The sequence below is a fragment of the Achroia grisella genome, unplaced genomic scaffold, assembly GCF_030625045.1.
Source record: "Achroia grisella isolate CSIRO2021 unplaced genomic scaffold, CSIRO_AGI_Agris_v1 utg478, whole genome shotgun sequence".
NCBI classification, from domain to species: domain Eukaryota; kingdom Metazoa; phylum Arthropoda; class Insecta; order Lepidoptera; family Pyralidae; genus Achroia; species Achroia grisella.
In genome coordinates, this window is record NW_026712882.1 from 1639149 (window position 1) to 1660583 (window position 21435).

The following is a 21435-nucleotide window of genomic DNA, read 5'->3' on the forward strand; positions in this document are numbered from 1 at the left end:
TTTATATATCAAAACAATATTGTTCTTTGTTCGTGTTCACTTCAGCGCATCCAAATAAATAACATTTAAGCATGAAACTAATAACTAGATTTCCGTTAGTTTATTTATAATATGTGTTACATTTTTGTGTTTTATATGCATTCTGTATTTTGTATTGCAGATATCCTGCTATAACTAACTATAATAACAGTGACGATAATCCACAGAAGTGGTAAGTGAATGTATTTTATGTAAGTTAGAACAGTATTTTAATGAGTACTGTTGTTCTCAGTCAGCTGTTCCCATATTGCAGTTTGTATTGATTTTCTCTCGTGTGTCCTTCAACGTTAGATAAGCAGTTGAGCATCTCAATACTTATAAAGTTACTTTAAAATCATTAAAGTAACTTTATAAATATTGAGGTACACTATGTATTCACATTTTTTTAATTTATTTAGTACCTATTTTAAACTCCATATTGAGATGAGAAATATTTCACAACAATTAGGGTATCTATAAATGTGTTTAATTATTTAGATGTAATGTTATGATAAATGTGTTATAATTATTTAGATGTAATTAAAAAGCTACCTAGTTGTTTAAGAAAATTGTATTTACAATTAAATTAGCAATATGCAGTAGCTACTACGTACCTAACGGTAAATCCACTGTCTTACGAAACTAGGTATGATGAAATACCTATTAAACAATTACTAATTAAATACCTAAATGTTTGTGGATGATGATGGGACGGTGATGACTCTAATGGGACCAGAATTCATCATGATTTCCACCATCGTCACTCCAGCACCAACACCCTGGGGTCGTATCGCAATTTCACCAACATCCAGGTTACAAGAAACAAAGCACCAATATTGCAAGCAATGGGCCAATATTAATAGTCTTCAATAACAATTCTCTATCTTTCTATATTGTCTAGCTTTATCCCGCAGCGCTACTCGTGTGAAAAAAAGTTACGTATCTATTCGTTATTGTATTTTATTATATTGCATCCCATAGGTGTAAGATTTTTAAGATTTTTTTTAGTCTATGTATCAAATAGAATAACTATTAGTTATAGTTATTCTATGGCTATTAAAAATATTTATGGGTACAAAAAAAGTAATCATTTATCTTTATTACCTACTAAAGTAATACTGGAAACCATCGTGGTCAATCTCTTGTGAGTTGTAACGAAGGTCTAACCGATTTAACTTCATGCTGCCATCGTCCTCCAATGGTGCCCCGCCAGCTTATACTGTTAGGGCACCATTCCATTATCATCCATTGAAAGACATAAATTAGAATAATTCTCAAATAAGCTGAAGTGTATAAAATTAACAAGTAACTACAAGAAATAAAAATATATTTTTCTGGCAACTTTGTCCTCAAGATCAAGATAAAAGTAACCATTCTCTTTCTCGATCTCAAATGTCAAATTTCATGAGTCAAGCTATGTTACGATAACTAACTTTCGCCTTTATATTGTTAAAAGTTAGAAGTTGAGTTTTATTTAATAATTTTATGCCTTTCTTATTTTTAAATACCTACATAATTTCGATAAATGGCATACTAAGGTATATATCCCAACACTAAGTTATAGTAACTGAATTGATTTTAAAGAAAAAAAATTTTTTTCATATTTCATTTTTTCATATTATATACTTAACGACAACGAATACATTTTATTGTCGATTTCAGTTAGTAGATATATCGCTATACTAAAACTAGCTATGCCCCCGGTTTCTACCGCGTGATATATAAAGCATGTGTTATACTGATGTATAAGCTATATTACTGTAAAGTTTCAACAAAATCCGTTCAGTAGTTTTTGCGTGAAAGAGTAACAAACATCCATCCATCTATATCCATATATACTTACAAGCTTTCGCGTTTATAATATTAGTAAAGTATGACAGTATCTTTCTGCTTTTTTGTGTTTATGGTAAATTATCTTATCACGCAATTTTCTTTCTGTAATTCCTCGCTCCATTGTTAATCCTTCCGCCGATTCTTTGATCACGTCCGCCACTTTATGAAGGATAGGTAGAAGGTATCGAAACAAACTATATTATAGAAGAACATATTTTCTTACAAGGAATTATTTGGTTACAATATTTTTCATATTGTTTATAGAATATTGTCCATAGAATTCTTTGTAATATCAAAATATATATTTTTTTTTTATTTATGACTAAATGTTAAAATAAAATATCTTTTCGAATGTCAACTCCATTATATCAAAGTAATCGTTTAAAAAGAAAACCCCAAAAAAAATTTAGATAAAAAATAAAATTTTCGAATCTCTGAAGGAGTTCCGCAATATACTGAAACTAGAACAGTGTTTTAATTTAAACAAATACGTAATCAAGTTCCTATAAGAAAGCTCTGAAGTATATTTGTGTACAGTAATACTTTATACATCTATCCCTTTATAAACTAACACCAAAGAAATAAACTGAAAGCAACCGAAATAAAAGGGAAATTAAAGATTTCGTCGGCCCCGAAACCCAGTTACGGGTAGCTCCAGCAGATAAGATAAACTAATAGACCGCTAAATCGGATTGAATTGGTCTAATATCGGAGACGAGGAATAAAGTCGATCACACATTTTAAGACATTTCTTAGCAAAATGAAATTACTACTTTAAATAAAAAAAACTACTAACTAAATAATTAGTGTGTGACCACTAAAGTAAACCTTCTAATAGAGGCGGAAGGGATTGGTAATAATGTCGACTAATAATCATATTGTTAACAATATACAATGTCAGGTTGGCCACCACGCAGTTAAACCTGGAAATAATCGTGATAATTTTCTAGTGAATTTGTCAGGACAGGCTAACTGACCTGACCTCATGCTCATCCTATCATCCTTCACTGGTGCCCCGCTACCGTACACCGTTAGCGCAGGCGGTAGCACTATTCCATTATCATCCATAAAAAAACCTAATAGATAACCAAAGTAATTGTTGCGGATATCCCGTAACATACTCACAAAAAATAAAAATTAAAAACACAGTCGAATTGAGAATTTTTTCTTAAGTCGAAATAATAGAAATTGAGAGAACTTTTTCTTAAGTCAAAATAATAGAAAATAGGGTGCAATTTGAACGTGAAATTACAGGATAAGAGGTATAACATCTGAGTCCTTTGGAATAGCAGAGCAAAAGCGTCACTTACGTCATTTGTTAACGTTATGTCCTGAAACAAAAATATGCTGCATATGTATAAAAATAGAATAGAAAATCCTTTATTCGAATAAACTTAATTTAAGCACTTTTGAATAGTCATAACATTTTGTTTAATCTACTGCTCATTCGGAAAGCTGTCTCATCACAAGAGGAACGAGCAAGAAACTTGTGTACTGCTCTCGCTAGGGATGCTGAAACAGAAATACCGCTAACGATTTTGTGTAAACTCAATTTCTAGAGATTTTCCATTCATGAAAAGAACAATAAAACTCAAGGTATACTCGTGGGCAAACGTTTACTTTAGGTCAAGTGCGATCGCGTTCGCTAACAGATAAAAACTAAAATATATTGAGCAATACATGTTTGCGAATCGCTATGTTCATAATTTCAGCACACAATAAAGTTTGTGGTTATGGTTAATTCTATTTTAACTTACCAATGATGACAAAGATGGCGACTATATTGGACTTCTAGATTATTAGAAATTCAGAACGATAAAATATCTATGTAAGCATGTCTATTGTTACATACCTTTTAAAATTGACACGGTCGTTATTTATACGTAAAATAAAGACACTTCTAATCAGCAGGAAGGCTTAGAATACTGAGAAAGTAACCACTGCGTTTTAATGTAGACACATCCTTATGATATCTAAACATCGGTGACCGTTATTATTTTAAAAAAATAAGTGCACAGTGCATATACATTATAAAAATTTTTTTTCATAAAGTGGTAGAATTTCATAAAAAAAAGAATAAAACTCAATAAATTTATTTACGTTTTTTTGTAATTTCAATAAATTACATGTAGTTACATGTAATTTCAATAGATTTAATAGATTTCAACACATTGAATTCCAAGTTGACGTATGAGCCTAAACGAAATTAAATATTAATATTAAAAATAAAAAATTACCGCCGAATTACGTAAAAACAAATTCGATAATGGTGAATTCATATGAACAATGGTAATTTAATAAATAAACCTGTACTTGATAGTTTTAGTTACAGTATCTCAAAAGCAACATTGGTTCCTAAAAAATACCAAAGGAAATGAAATCTTGTTAGAAAGGAGTTATAAATAAACTTCCGATGGTCGTTCCTGTTAGTATAATTTTAAAGGGTAGCTTTGAGTCATTCATGTAATTTAATTTCTCATTCACGTGTGGGTGGAACCGAGTAATATTAATTTTGTTTCAAATTACACTTTACTTTTTTTTATTACGTTATGAATGATGTTGTTTCTGTCCTTAATTTACTTTTACGAAATGTTATACGATTATTGTTTTTTTTTTAATTAAAAAGTTATTCGCTACAATGAAAATGACCCTGTTTTGGTTTATAACAAAACGTTATTTATATACTGTTAGTGCAATAACATAATAATATCTCAGGACAACTCTCTCACCATCTAGTGCTAAGCTAAGCAGAGCTTATGTTATGGGTACTGGGGACAACTGATACAAATACATAGATATATTTTTTTGGAAATACATATGTAATATACCCAAATATACCCAAACTGATTACAAACAATTTCATGAATACAAATATATGTACCTCGCGAGGATCGAACACGCGACTATCGAAAGTGAGAGGTCAAAAATGGCTAATTCACCGATGCCGTCTTATAAGAAAATCACTTTAAAAGTATCAAAAAGGTATAAGGTAGTATAATGTCGTATCTCTGTCATTTGTCCTCTTATTCTACTATGTATTTCGCAAAATTATCTAATGAAAGTATGTATCGTATGTACATCTATTTATTTCTGCTATTAATGACCCATATTATAAATACCTTATAGACTAACATCTTATATATAAAATTCTCGTGTACGTGTACAATGTTAGTTACCATACTCCTCTGAACCGGGTTGACCTATTTTTATGAAATTTTATATTCAGTAGATCTGAGAATCGGCTACTATCATTTATTAGTTAATACATTATATATTATTTTTTTATTTTTTCGAGAAACATTTTTTATTTATATTTTTTTATTATGTGTCATTAAAAAATACATACGACCCTAAATTTTCACCCTTCTATCACCAACCTCTATTTTTTTATAGCGTTATTAATTTATAAGGCAAATTAACGTTTGCCGGGACAGCTAGTACATATGTAATAATAACATAAATATAAATTGGCTGTGCGGTCATGGTAACGCCGACACACCACCCCCTTCGGTCATGAATACCTTCATGCGTCAGGTTTGTCAGGTTGTTGGTTCAGGCGTCAGCATGTTGGTGGGTCCCTGGGCCACAAACTCCTTATGAAATTCATATAATATCCTAATCTTGTTGATGTTTATTACTCTTTCACGCAAAAACTACTGAACGTATTTTAATGAAACTTTACAGTAACATACACACTACGTTTTTAGTGTTGGCATATCTTTATAAGATCTATGCCTGTAGTGTTTCTAAAAGAAAGTTTATGCACATTTTCGTACGAAATAAAAAAAAGTTTAATAAAATATATTGTACACTTTCGTTAAAAAATGTAAAATAATTATTTTAAGTCTACTAAAGATCAAAGCCATTGATCTTTCATTGAGTTTTGCATATCGGTGTGTACCTACAAACACACCCACGTTAACGAATTACTGATAGTGTGTTACTCGCCGATTACTCAGTGTGGTACACAACAAAATAAGTTGGTTATGTACCTCAGACATGGTGGCTACATCTGCGCATAAACATATGGAATATTCTAGACGTTAACTCATAATTGTTACATTTGATTGTCTATAGGCGATACTGCGTCGATATATCAGTCATATGTTATTCTATTACCCGTGACTTAGTCAGCGTGGAATTTAAAGTTTTTTTTATTAGAATAAATTAAATGTCTCAATAATAGTACCCTAAGATAGATCTTTATTCACAATTACAGACACATAACATACATGAGATACAGAAAATAAACATGAAATTAATAATAGAAATGTATGTAGGTGACTTTATGTGTCGCAAAAGTGAAAAGGCAGCCAACTCAGCATAATGCTACAAATAACTCTGTAGCGCTGATATTCTGTTGATTAAAAAATACATAAATATTAAACTAAGTTACCCCTTATAACATTATCATTATCATTATTACAACATTGTATAAAACAAAGTCGCTGTCTGTTCGTCCCTATGTATGCTTTAATTTTCATAAAGCGGTTTTTTATAGATAGAGTGATTCAAGAGGAAGGTTTATATGTATAATACATGTACACCCGGGCTAATCCGGGGCGAGTAACTAGTGTATTATATACACCTGAATTGCTCTATTTAAGTGTATAAGTATAATGTATACAGGAAAATTTGAGTCTTACATCTGTCAGGTTTTCTTATACCATGTAAATCTGTGTTTTATAAGACCGTTATTTAAGATTTTATTCTCTGCTACAAAAGTTAATCAATCATACAAGAACAATGTATATAATGTCAAAGATGTGAAAAATGAAATACCTAAATATCGGCCCCGAAGTATTTGCAATTGCTGAGAAGAATTGAGATTACTAACGTCAATATTTGCGTGCGTCGTCTTAACTACCAGAGATTGAGTTCCGACAAAATTAGTCCAGCTGTTTCAGAGCTTAGCAAGAATATTCAGACATACTACATTTTTTTAGTTATATAAATACCGTATAAAATTGTTATGAATTATAATTTGTATTCCCCTGAATATGAGGCGGACATTTGTTCTGTTGTTGTAAATGTTGAAGCAAATAAATTATCTTATCTTATCTTATCTTATAAACTTTCATATAATTCTTAAATCCTGTCAAAAAGCAAAGTAATCAATTAGAAATGTGGACGCGTAGCTTTTTTACCGACTCCCAGATTCAATCACGACTTTTGTCAAAGTCCAAGTAAGCCTATATCACGACGCTCCCACTTTAATATGAAGAATTGGTAACGAAAAGCAACATGTAACGATGCGAGAAATAATGAAACATCCACATTAATTATACAATGTCTCGAGCATAACGAGTATGCAATCATGACGCATTAAGCAAATTCAGTCCAAATCGCTGTTTGTGTAGTCTCGTTTCGCAGTTCGTTTGCCTCTACGTGCCGAAATTAACATACATTAACCTCATACAGTATTATATTATTTCGTTCATACCTGTCCATGTCTGTGGGAAACGATTTAGACAATTCATTGCTTGTAAATAAATAAACAATACTATAATTTCTAACCGTTTTGTAAAGTCATCGAGATAGGAAATAGGTCGTCTGGCGTGGTTCTACCTACTTTAGCCGGTAAGCACCGTGCTTTGTGAGACCTTTAGGTAAAATTAGAGAATGAGCCAGACATATTTGATTGTCGCAGGTTCGATTCCTCGTACGATAACATTTAATTCATGATTATGATTCTTTGTATTGTTCTGCATGTTTTCTATGTATGTTATGTATCCATTTACAAAAACATAGGTATATGTCTGTATCTATATCAGTTGTCTAGTTTTTTATTTTTATTTTTATTTATGATTTATTTATTTCTCCTCACAAACATGATGGCAACAATACATGTAGTATTCTTTATAGTAAAATACTTAAATTTATTATTTGAATCGATTTGCTGTGAGGAGCTGGTGTCTGAGATAGGCATAACCTGTAATACAGATCACCAGGCCCGCAACCGAAAATTGACCTAGTACCCAGTTCTAGTTAGCTTTGCACTAGATGGGGCTGTGTAAATTGAGTTGGGTTACTATTATTAATATCTTAGTCTTCTGTAATGGCAATCCGTGAGTGATATCACAAATACTATAAATACAAATGTTTGCATCGTGCGAAGAATCTAACAAATTGCTATCGGAAGACCACCGAGGCCGTTCAGATCCCAGCACGTTGAACTTTTGAATGATAACGATGACCTAACATAGGCATCTTTCACTAATGCATCAGTTGCGTATATCTGTTCGCGCAGACGGTATCACCAGTTCAGCATCAATAATAAAAACAATACCTGTTTTACACTGAATTATTGCCAGGCATATACCTATATCTGTTGTTATACCATGACGCCATCAATATATTATGCAGATCAAGACGTAATATTATGTTTGATAACATTAGTAAAGAGCAGATAAATTTATACATATGTTATTTTGTCACTCGAATGTTATTTTATCATAGAAATCAATAAATACTGGAGAACTGTATAAATATTGGAGAGTTATTTTTGTTTATCGAAGACATCTCTTATCATAGAATAAATTAATATATGCACATATATATGTCAATTCTTTATATTACAAAACAATTACTGAATGCTGCTGATATAAATAAATTTTTTTTTTTTATTTAATACTCTTTATTGCACCATAATAACAAAAAAAAAAAAAAACATATATACAAACGAAAACAATATTTAGATTATGGGTACAAAAGGCGGTCTTATCGCTTATGCGATCTCTTCCAGACAACCTTTGGGTAGAGGAGAAAAGACAGAAGGTGGTGGATGGCGCATGATGGAGTAGAAACATTAATAATATTAATATATAAAATAATACATATCATAAACATATACATTCTACATAATATATAAATACATAACTTATAAAATAAATATACAATAATATAATACAAATATATACGAGTATAGGTACACAGCAACATATATGCAATTATGAAGGCGACAATTTAGTAATAAGAAAGAAAGGACAGCAGAAAGAATATTTACTGAGAGAGATAGTGCGATTTCACAGCGTTCTTGAAAATGGTTAGTGATTGCGCACTCCGTATGGAGGATGGTAGTGAGTTCCACAGTCGCACGGCGCGCACAGAGAATGAGTTAGTGTAGAAAGAAGAAGTATGGGAAGGAGTTTTAAGGCATAGGTTTGTTGCACTGCGTAAGCCATGATTTTGGGACTCACCGAGAAAAACAAATTTTTCTTTAAGATAGTAGGGAGTTACAGGGTTAAAAAGAATGGAGTAAAGAAGAGAGAGGATATGCCAGTCACGGCGAAGACGTATAGGGAGCCACTTGAGCTTTGAGCGATACTGAGAAACATGGTCATATTTGCGTAGTCCAAATATAAACCTTATACAGATATTTTGAAGGCGCTCAAGTTTATTTAATTGGACTTCGGTGAGGTCTAGGTAGCAGGTGTCGGCATAATCAAGGACAGGAAGGAGTAAGGTGTGCGCAAGCGAAATTTTGGTGTCGACGGGCAAGAAATTACCCAATCTTCTTAGTGAGCCTGCGACCATGAAAATCTTTCGACTAAGCTCAGCCATCTGGACTGACCATGACAAAGTCTTATCAAAGTGAATTCCGAGATTTTTGACACTGTCGCTATACTCTATACACACACCGTCTAACACTATCCGCGGAAGCGTACTCGTTTTTATTTTGGCTATGTAGCGTGGGCTGCCGATAATGATGATCTGAGTTTTTGCCGGGTTTAATGCCAAACCGAAAGATTTGCACCAATTAGTAATTACATCCAGGTCTGTAGCAATAGTCTGTATGGCGGTTGTAATGTCAGTTAACGTAGCTTGTGTATATATCTGTAGATCATCTGCATAAAGGTGGTATGAGGAATGAAGTTGTGTAGTGATGGAATTAATGAATAACGAAAAAGAAGAGGAGATAAGACGCCACCCTGAGGAACGCCGGCAGAAGTATGACACCACGATGAAAAGGTATTGTCAATACGTACTCGTTGCCGACGCCCAAACAGGTAAGTTCGAAACCAGTCAGTTACCATTGGAGATATGTTGATTGAACGCATGCGTGCTAACAGAATGTCAATATCAACAGTATTAAACGCATTACTGAAGTCCAGTAATGTAAGAACTGTTAATTGCGAATTATCCATTCCGTGTCGGATATCATCACTTATTTTGACTAAAGCAGTGGTCGTACTATGACCAGGTCTGAATCCTGATTGGAGTGGATTTAACAGGTCATTTCTTGATAGGAATTTACTAAGTTGATCATGGACAAGTCGTTCAAGAGCTTTAGAAAGAAAAGGAAGAATAGAGATGGGACGGTAATGGGAAAAAGAAGACGGCTTACTAATTTTAGGAAGAGGAATAATATGGGCATCTTTCCAGATGGGAGGGAAAAAACTAGAGGATAGGGAGTTGTTAAAAATTGTGGAGATTGTAGGGAGGATAATATCGAGGATAAGATGGACCATAGTACGACCAACACCATCAGTACCCATGGCATCAGAGTTGATTGATAACAAGCTCTTCTCAACATCACAATTAGTAACTAGATTAAACTTAAAACTTGGATAATCAGGAGTTGGAGTAGTTGAAAGGAGATTTAACGTATTTGTTTTCATGTTGTTGTTAATAACAAAGGAAGATGAGAAGTGCCTATTAAGGTTGTCTATGTTGACATTGAAAGAATTAATGGGATTACGATCTTTACCAACCCCTAGAGATTTGAGAAATTTCCAGACTTTGGCCGGATTACCATTCTCGACAGATTTATGAATATGGCGTCGTTGTGCCTCTCTACACACCTTATTGCAGTGATTTCTAGCTTTAATGTACTGGTCCCGATATTTATCAGGGTCGGATTTAAATTTAGATTTCGCCTTGTTTTTAATGATCTGGATGTCCTTAATTTCTTTAGTTAGCCAAGGTGCAGGTAGATGCTTCACGCGAATAGGTCGAATAGGAGCATGGCGATCATATAGGTCAGTGATAATTTTGTTAAATATCTCCACCTCATCTTCGACAGATCCTGTATTATGAACTGAGGTCCAATCAATGTCCAGGGCATCCTTACGCAAACGGTTTAAATCGATAGCACCAAAATTTCGTCGCATCAGGATTTTATGTCTGCATTTCGGAGGACGTATTCTAAATGATAGGAAAATAAGGTCGTGAAAAGAAAAGGCATCCGCAGTGTGTTGACCATGTTTATCGACAAGATTAGGGGAAAAGACAAGGATAAGATCTAGAAGGGAAGGTTTACAACTAGGAAAGTAATGCGTAGCACGAAGGGGCAAGATAGTGAGGTTACAGGCATCAGCCATAGATCGGAGACAGTCTGAGCGATAATCATTTTTTAAAAGACATGTGTAAAAGTCTCCTAGTATTATTGTATGTTCATAGGATGGGATCATATTCTCTAAGAGATTTTCTAGAGGAGTGAAGTAATCAATTGTAGGTAAAGGACTGTACACAACACCTAGGAGTATTTTGGAGTGAGAAAGACTGACTTCGATGAAAAGGTGTTCTGCTTCATTGGAGGGATTGTTACTATTTGAAATGGAAATTATATTGAAAGGAATATGTGAACGCAGATAAATAGCAACACCACCACCACCCTTACCAATACGATCATTGCGGATAAGAGTGAAGCCAGGTAATGTGTAACAGGAAGATGGGAGACAAGGTTTGAGCCAAGACTCAGATACGAGAATAGCATGTATAGTACTGACATTAAACGACGCCAGCATATCCGGGAAATGAGCTGGAATGCTCTGTGCATTTATATGCACAGCATTAAAATTTTTACTTACAGTAGCGAACTCAGCTTGAAGAATTTCGTCTATGGGAGTAGGCAAACTATAAAAACTAGTGTCACCAGCGCCAGAAGAAGCGGAGTGAAAACTATCATCTTGCATAATTGACAATATTATGGCGATAAATAAATTATATATTTTATATCAATTGTAATTTTAATAATATATGCCTATACAGTATATTCGGGAGATCTAAAGATAATAGGTTGGTATCTATTTTTTATACCCCTAAGTCATAAGCGTAGCTCCAACCCAAAAAAATATTCTATATATTTGTTTCCTATTTATTATGATTAAGCATTAAAAAATACATACAACCCTAACTTTTCACCTTTCTGTCATCGACTCCCAGCGATATTAATTTATATCATAAAACAACATTCGCTTGGACAGTTAGTTTAAATATACCTATTGTAAGTACTTTTAATTATGATTGATTATTGCTAATTATAAATAATATTAAAGACAATTGTATGTAGATTTAATAAAGATAAGATACGACGCATTATTTACAAACAAAGTCATAACAGAGCACGCAACGATTCTTTATGTAAAGAAAGATTATGTCGCGATTAACCAAACTGCCACCACTTTCAATCTTTTAGGGTGTGGATGGGTAGCCAAACAAAGGTATGGGCTCGGCCTATTTACGGAATCGTCTAATGTTCTGGTGTCTCACAAATATTGATAGAAACATTGGTCATATATAGTTTGATAGTTAGGTTTTATTACCATTAAAAAAATATATTAATAGAAGTATATATAGGTCACATATAGTTTGTGATTTACGTTGTTTATTAGTATTTTAAAACCGATGTTGCATTAATTTACTGACTGAGACGGAAAATAGTAAGTTCAAATCTCGTCAACATTAATAATTTTGGACCAATTTATATATTTTTTAATGATGATAATGGAATGGTGCACCTGCCTGCACTAATGCTCGTGGGGCACCAGTGCAGAATGTTATCAGGATGAAATGAGCATGAAGTAAGGTTACTAATTATGATAAAAATGACAAATAAACCAGAAATTTATCATAATGGTTTCCAGGGGGAACCTGATCCCGTTGATGACCCTATTGCTAGCAATGTACCATATATTGCTAACAACGGGGTCATCAATTCACATTACTAATAATACCCTTTCCTCTATCAATATATATGTGACCAACTTTCCGGTGACGGTAATGAGACTAATAACAAAAAGCTTCTTTCTTGCCACTTGGTATTTTATTATACCGGGTGAAATGATGATGCCATTGATTTGACAATATTTCTGTTTCATCTGGGAAAACAGTTGTGAAGTTATATATATCTGGTTTTCTTACTGTACTAGTATGCCATTGCGTTATATCTCTCACTAAAACAGTAAATACATAGAAAACCTTACATAGGTGAGTGTAAGTAAATTTACGAAATATCCTAAAATAATATTTTCGCTTCAAAAAATATACTGCCTTATAGAGTTTTTCGGATATTCCAGGAATCGCTTGGGACCTTAAACCTTTGACCTTCCAAAAGACCCAAGGCTACATAATAATCAACATGATCCATATCTTAAAAGGAAAGTAGGTCAGCATCCCTTGCCAACAGATGAGAGACAATTTATGTTACATCTAACATAGATGGCGCTATTTATTTTAAACCGATTTCAAAAAGGAGGTTTAAAATTGGAGTTCGATTGTTTTTCTTACTTAATTTATCCAACAAATTTGCTTTTCAAGTTTTGTTGTGTTTATATTTTTTTATTACATTATTTTTAATGGAGCAAATGTTTTGAGAGAATACAATATGCTGTTTTAAAACATTTTCTAAAAACTATTATTAGGTTTTGATTATTTTATTTTTTATAAGAGCTTTATAGCGTATTATATATATTTCTCGAAGAATTAAATTATTAGCTTTCAGAATGCTGACGTCTTCGTTATACTTATTTATTTATTTACGCATTATAGTTGTATATTAATTGAAGTCTTATACATTGTTTATGTATGTCTATATATTCTTATAGTTTTGCTCATGATATATTTTTATATAGATATATCAATATCTCAAGCTATCATTTTTTTGTACACGTATGTATGGGTGTTCTATTTAACACACAACATTTTCTAGGTTTTCTGAAAGACATCTCTTTAGATATAACCTTGTACATATACATATTTCTGTATTATTTCCCGAGTGTGTACAATAAGGAACAAGGAAAAAATCCAGTCTGAAGATCTGTTTCAGACGTAAACTTCTTTTATTGTCACGAACAAAACAATATAATAAAAAGGGCGGGAATGTTTGTTTGTAAAGTACTCTAGGGCCCAATTGCTATCAATATACCATAGCAAGTTGTCCACGCGATTGAATCAAATCAAATCAGAAATCATTTATTCATGTAGGACATTTTAGCCTATTATGAACGTCAAATTCTTTGTATTATATTTTTTTCCTGCCTTCCTTCAGTATACAATAATACAGATTCAAATATTTAATAATTCAGTAAACAGAGAAAAACTGACAAGAAACTCAATTGTTTTTTTTGTAAAGACGAGGTTATTTATATTGTATCCTTATGTCTAACATTAAATGAAAATCCCGTGCATGGACAAATATGGATAGGTCCATATTTGTCCATGCACGGGATTTTCATTTCCCTATCGTGGTTAAATCTTGATAATTAGAATAAGAAGTTAGGTCGCTGACACAAATTGACTTGACTTCAAGCTCGTTTTATCATTCTTCACTGGTGCCTCGTTAGCGTATACCATTGCATTATTATCTTAAAGAAAACAATGTTATTATATATTATCATTCATCATAATCATTTCAGCCTGTGTCTATCCACTGTTGGATATAGGACTTTCCCTATGACTTCCACCATGTGCGATCTTCCGCCTTCCGCATCCATTCACTCCCGACCACCTTGAAATTAAAGAAATGAAATTAAATTTATTGCTTAAATGTAGGTTTACATTGATGGTTTAACATAATTAACATATATTAGTTTTACACATTCGTCATTTCTAACATATAATAGACAACATGTGTCATTTATCAGTAGTTTAATAAAACTTGAAATAATTATTATGTCAGTAGTTTTATATGTAGTATTCATATTTTCAATTTTTAATCAACATGTCCTCCATATATTTAGCTCCTAAATAATAGTCCTTCGTGATGTTGTCGGTCCATCTTGCAGGAGGGCGCCCGACACCGTCACTCATACGCGGCCTCCATTCCTTAAATTTTCTTCCCCACCTGCCATCGCTGACTCGGCTGATCTACCCGGCCCACTGCCACTTCAACTGACTTTGAGAGCTATGTGGACTTCATAGCTCTCAAAGTGGCTTTGATCCACAATGTTATATAGTAGCCACGAACAATAATACCTACCTATATAAAAGACGTCTCTTTAGCATCCACTCAATTAAGTGTATAACTACGACACTATTCACTTTGCAGGCTTCTTATTTTCGCAAGCTATTACGAACGAAATGGCCACTTAACGTTTTATTGTCTGTAACATAATTATAAACCCAATTGTGTAAACAAAATTATAAAGGACCTAGTTCTGAGTATGGTATAAATAACAATTGAGTTCTTTATTGTTGTAGTGGTTTGGTCATAATTTAAAATACGGTGAGATAATTAATAATCCAGCGCTGAACATCGGGGGATTCTATGTTCTTAGTTGTTAGTATATATATCCATTCCATACATATTGCTCTCTGGAAAATTATAATAATAATATCTCAGGACAACTCATACAGCGCCATCCAATAACAAGCTAAGCAAAACTTGTGTGATGTGTACTAGACAAGTAATATAAATACATAGGTACTTTCGTTTGTTTGTACATTACAGTATATTTATACATAATATATATACAAAACAATGAAATCGATACAAACAAGGAAAATGCAAGGAATCGACCTAGCGGACATCGGAAGTAAGACGGTGTATTCAACCGCCTAGACCACCGAGGCCTTTCTTTGTTGGCTCAGTTGAAAATATACATAATTTACAACTATATCTTTACTTTATTATTTATTAGTTTCTCAATCCGTCTGTATTTTCTCTTACATGCTGTCTTCATCTGTTTTAAAGCTCTCTTTTTTAAGCCAACTTTCATATTCATCAATCAATCCTATGTTTATTCATGTAGGTCTATCACAGACTCGAATCACAATCTAATCTACCGGGGGGAAGGGGATTGTTAGTAATGTGGATTGATAACCCCATTGCTAGCAATGTACCATGTCAGGTCGACCTCCACGCGGTTCCCCCTGGAAACCATCGTGTTAAATTCCTGGAGAATTTGTCACGATGGGCTAACTGACCTGAACTCATGCTCATCTTATCATCCTCCACTGGTGCCCCGCCAGCGTAAACCGTTAGCGCAGGCGGGTGCTCCATTCCATTATCATCCACAAAAAAAGAATCTAATCTACCGTCAGTTCCGAATGCTTTCGAGCTGAGAACTGACACGAAACTATATATATTTATTTTTGATATTGAAGCCTAATAAATTAGCGCTAGTTTGTAGTTTGTGTTCACACATTTCGACTTAAAAATGTAAAGTTGAAACAATTATTTAAAAGAGCAACACGCAAGTGTCTTTTTCTTCTTGGGATGAGACAGCTAGACGAATGAGAGGTAGATTAAAAGAAGGAAACCTGGGACTGCTGAAAAGTGCTTAAATTAAGTTTATTTGAGTAAAGGATTTTCTATTCTGTTCAAAAAAGCAACACACAAGTTTCTTGCTCATTCTTCTCGTAATGAGACAGCTTTCCGAATAAACGATAGATTAAAAGAAGAATAACTGTGACTATTCAAAAGTGCTTAAATTAAGTTTATTTGAATAAAGAATCTATTCTATGCTTCGAATTGGTTGTTCTATCATCTTATATTATTTGAAAGTGTTTTGAAAGATTTTCTATTCTATTCTGTTCTTTGAATGTTTTATTCTATAGTAGGCATATTATATTATTTGAAAGTGTTTTGTTAACAAGAGTAATTTGTGGGATGGCATCTCGTACATTTTCCAGCTGTCCAAAGTTGTCAAGCGATCGACTAGTGATAAATGAGTGTTCGTACTTAATAACATAATTACAGTACGTAGGTACATAATCTTATGAAATTGCTTCAATTTCATCCTGAATTCCTTAAACCTAATCAATTTGTCGTCATAATTTATACTCCCACATATTAATTTAGTATTATGGTAATAGTTAAGTAATATCTGCTGTTCTGACATATCGGTACACAAATTGTTGGACATAGTTTTATTCTATTACTTGTACACATTCTATTTTTTACGTGACTAAAATAAACAAGTAAGTGACAACCCTCGTCTATTACATGAACAACATCATGGACATCATCACGTTATCATGGACACCCGTGGACACCTCATGTGTTGCCATTACGGAGGAACAAGATGTTGTGGCTCTGTACTCTATAAATTCACTGCCGTATCTCACCATTCAATTCATATCTTACTAAGCTGCTTGGCGCCTAAAATAACAACTTTGTACAAAGTCTGCTGGTATTCTCAGGAATAAGTATTATCCCAATTTCGAAGTTTAATAATAACAACTCTGTATTGAATTAAATAATAGTAAAAGTACATTAAAAGTGTTTTTATAAAAGGCAGTCTTATCGTTAAGCAATCTCTTACACACAACCTAGTATTGAGAGAGAGTATTTATATAGAGATAGAAGGTAGGAATAGCATAGTAGATAACTATGTTTATTATGAAGTGATTATTTACTTAATTTGATTATTTATATCAGTGGCGGACTAAGACTAAAGCTGGCCCTAGGAAACAGTAATTCCGAGCCTATAATATCAGACATGATACATACTGTGCAATTGGTAGTTTTTTAGTTAATTACGGGCCATAGGTACGTGCAGTACACTAACAGTATAAGCTGGCGGGGCACCAGTGGAGGATGATAAGATGAGCTTGAGGTCAGGTCAGTTAGCCAATCATAACATATTCATCAGGAATTTGTCATGTTGGTTTCCAGGGGGAACCGTTGTGATATCCCTGCATGGAGGTTAACCCGATATTGCAACAATAGGGTCAACAGTCCACATTACTAACAATCCACCCCCCCTCCCCGGTATAGCGGCCTCCTTGATAGCTTTTTACATTATTTTTGAATTTTGTAATCATATTTTTTTGACATATCTTTTTGTAACATTCTATTATATATTGCTGTCGTATTATACGCACTTTTCTTCTTATCTCCAATTTTCCCTCATAAAATCCTCAATACCTCTCACTCAACAGGTACATCAGATACCTCCGCTTCACCTAGGTTGCTCAGGATATGTTTATCAATATCTCAAATATTTATTTTTCCTTTGTGGTATAAATAGTCAATAACAATAACCTATAAGGTAAACGTACGCGCAGTCAACTGCGATTGCAGTGAAAGTCTCAGTGGCGCGGCGGAAGTAACGTCGCAAATCGCAGTCGCACGACACGTTGCGTAATATTTCCACTAGGATGTTGAGATTTATTAGTAGTTGACCGTTCTTTAATATAATAAATAAATAAGTAACCCTGGACAATTAAAACAGGTTATATATTTTTGTCATTATACATAGAAAACACCCACACTGATACGAAGAATCATATTCAGGATTACAAATGTTTGTACCATACGAAGAATCGAACCCTCAACCATCGGAAGTAAAGCGCTAAACCACTAGACTACCGAAGCTGTCAAGTCAGTCATATGTAGGAGACGTGCACTATTTGTCACCAGTTGGGTCATTGACTTCTTTACCATCAAATCCAGCCTTCTATTTGTTCCATTATTTTTTAGACTTAAATATTATAGAAATATCTCAACAGGTAAAGCGGCAGTTATGTGCAAGTTTGTTGCTAACGTTGTAAGAATGACCTAGCAGAATTTGACAGAATGAATTATTTGTTATGCAACGTACGAAATTATTAAATAATTCCAGCAAGTACATAAATATCATCAATCATCGCTCATGAACGATATTTGCGGTAAGGTTAGATGCACATATGTACGTTTTTATTATTTCTTAGAAATTTAGAAATTTTTGTACGAACTAAAAGTACATCCAGTCCTATTGAAACCTAAAACTATATACCTTCACCAGTGAGCAAATTGCCATTGCAGCACTTTCTGAAGGATCATCTAAAACACTTTGAATGGCACCTACATCGAATATGTTTAGTTTATGGTCTGACGTTATTCTATATCGTAGAGTCTCGTTCCTGACACATTCCATGAGCAAATGATATGCATCCTCTATAGTAGCACATACTTCACAATTTTGTGAATTATTTTTTTTAAATACTCATATATTACTAGTAATATTTAAACTATGGAATAGGCATGGCATACAAACTGATCACGTCTTGTCCATCCAAGAAAATAGCATCGAGCACAAACTCCTACAAATTAAAAAATTTAATATTGTTAAGGAAAATAGTAATGATGGCTGTACATAATGTTTCAACGCTAATTAATAACTGTTATCTGGACACTAAGCTCTCGTTATAACAAATTATCAGTCGCGATCAGTTGCACTTGCATGTCTCCCGCCCATTGTTTTGAAACTTTAGTTAACGTAATCTTAAATGACTTAACGCAACATTGTTTTGAAATGGGATTCAAAATAGAGACGCCTCTTTTAATCCGACAATGTTTTCGAAAGTGGTAAACCGACAAATGCGTACTAATATTATGAATACGAAATTGTCTCTTATGTACCTCGATCAAATGGTAAACGTTTTTTAATTATAACGTAAAGATAGAATAGAGTACGAGGTGGGACATAGGCTTTTATGTGTATTACAATGGAACTTTTTACTTCGTTAACGGATTTTGATAACTCTTTTTTATTAGTAATTTTGTTGTATGTGTGTTTTAGATTGTGATTGTGTGTATGTACGTGATATGATTGATGTTGATTTTTAGTTGGCTGAACAAATTATTACAAAAAAATCTGATAAAATCAAAATATAAATCAGTGTTGTTTTGTCGTATCTATATGATCACTGTCACTTTCATATATATTTGAATATTTCCTGGCAAAATAAGTTAAAATCTTTCTTAATCTCTTTTTAAATCTCATCAATGACTATAATGAAATGGTTACTCTGTATTTGCGAAGTGGTTTGACATTTACTGCCACTGGTATGTACTTATCTACCAATTTGAGTAGCACCGGGAACGCAACAAAATGATTCGATTTCTAAAATGGGATTAGTTAGCAGTATCGGGGTGATTAAAGGTTGGTCGTTGGCCGACTATCCTTGGCAAAAAGCCAGGGTGCCGACGCAGGGCAAACCTTTTGCCTTGTTGGCTGGCGCGATGACAATTATGTCTGTCTATGGTCGATGTAATAGTTTAGTTCCAAATTTAAAATTTAAAAGGGCGCGCGTGTTATTTGTTTTACTGCCTTGCTGTTCTCTTTGTTATATATAATATTTTAATAGCATAAATTGTTCTAAAATAATCACATATTGACACAAACGTTGCTTTGGTGTTAATGCTAGTGGACTTACATAGAAAACATAACTTTAAAAATAGTTTATGCAACGATTGTTTAAAAATATGATAACAAATTGGTAAAATATTATATTTCGTATAAACAGTATATTGTATAATATAACACATATATCTACATTAGATTTTATATGTTTTGAAATTGAATTAAGATATAAAAAGTACTCTCTGATCAATAGAGAATTAATCATACTTCAGCATAGGGATAGGGAGTGTTCATATGAAATCCTATTTGTTGTAGACTACAAAACTTAGCAGGGAGTCATTTATGTTAGCTTAATATTGACTGTTTATCTAAAACTGGGATATCTACATCTACCTAAAATAACCTATCATAAATAAACTGTCTTTAAAAAAAAGGATGTTCAACTGGGTTTCTCCCCAGTTCTTCTCAATTAAACTGGACGATAAATAAAAAAAATACTAATAACAAAAAAATTTGACGTTCATAAGTGGCTAAAATGAACATTAATAAATATTTTTAAATTTATCTATCTCTTTGGTAGTTCACTGCAGAAGTTTATTGTTTGATCATTTATTACAGCATTTGAAAGGAAATATTCCTCTTACTAAACTTCGATTAATAATGCTACATACATTTGCACAACAATCCTCTTTTTTGCCATATCCTTATATCATTACATAGTATAAAACAAAGTCGCTGTCTGTCCGTCCCTATATATGCTTAAATCTTTAAAACTACGCAATAGATTTTGAAGCGGTTTTTTTTAATAGATAGAGTGACTCAAGAGGAAGGTATATATATATATATATATATATATATATATAATACATGTACACCCGTGCGAAGCCTGGGCGAGTAGCTAGTGATCAATAAAGTTAAATATGTAAATAGCTATTTACTTCCGTCGGGGTATCAGTAAAAAATCTTAATAGGCTTAGAGAGTAACAATCTTTATGTACTCTCAGCTTTCAGAGTATAAATAAACAAGAGTATAAGACAACAACGAAAGCGTCTAAACATACATAAGTTTTTGGCAGCTGGCCAAAAGCTTACAAACATGTACTTGCTTGGTGAGTAGGAAATAAATTTAGTACCAAATTTTTTTACAGTAGCCGATTCTATTATTGTTGAATACCATAATACATCAAGTTGATAGGCTCTATACAGGGCAGTGGATGAAAACTGAGAGTGAAGGGCTGAAGATAGTGCCTTGAGAAACGCCTATTGATTCAGAAGTGGACTAATGGCGAGG

The 21435-nt window shown here is 33.2% G+C and overlaps 1 protein-coding gene across 1 annotated transcript in view; it reads left to right on the forward strand.

Annotated features, from left to right (window-relative positions):
* The window catches only part of LOC131845676 (F-box only protein 32), a 41491-nt gene that overhangs the window by 199 nt on the left and 19857 nt on the right, over positions 1 to 21435 (forward strand). The window contains exon 2 of the mRNA XM_059194766.1: positions 161 to 211. Within this exon, the coding sequence (XP_059050749.1) occupies positions 161 to 211 (51 nt within the window). The remainder of the gene's footprint in view (positions 1 to 160; positions 212 to 21435) is intronic.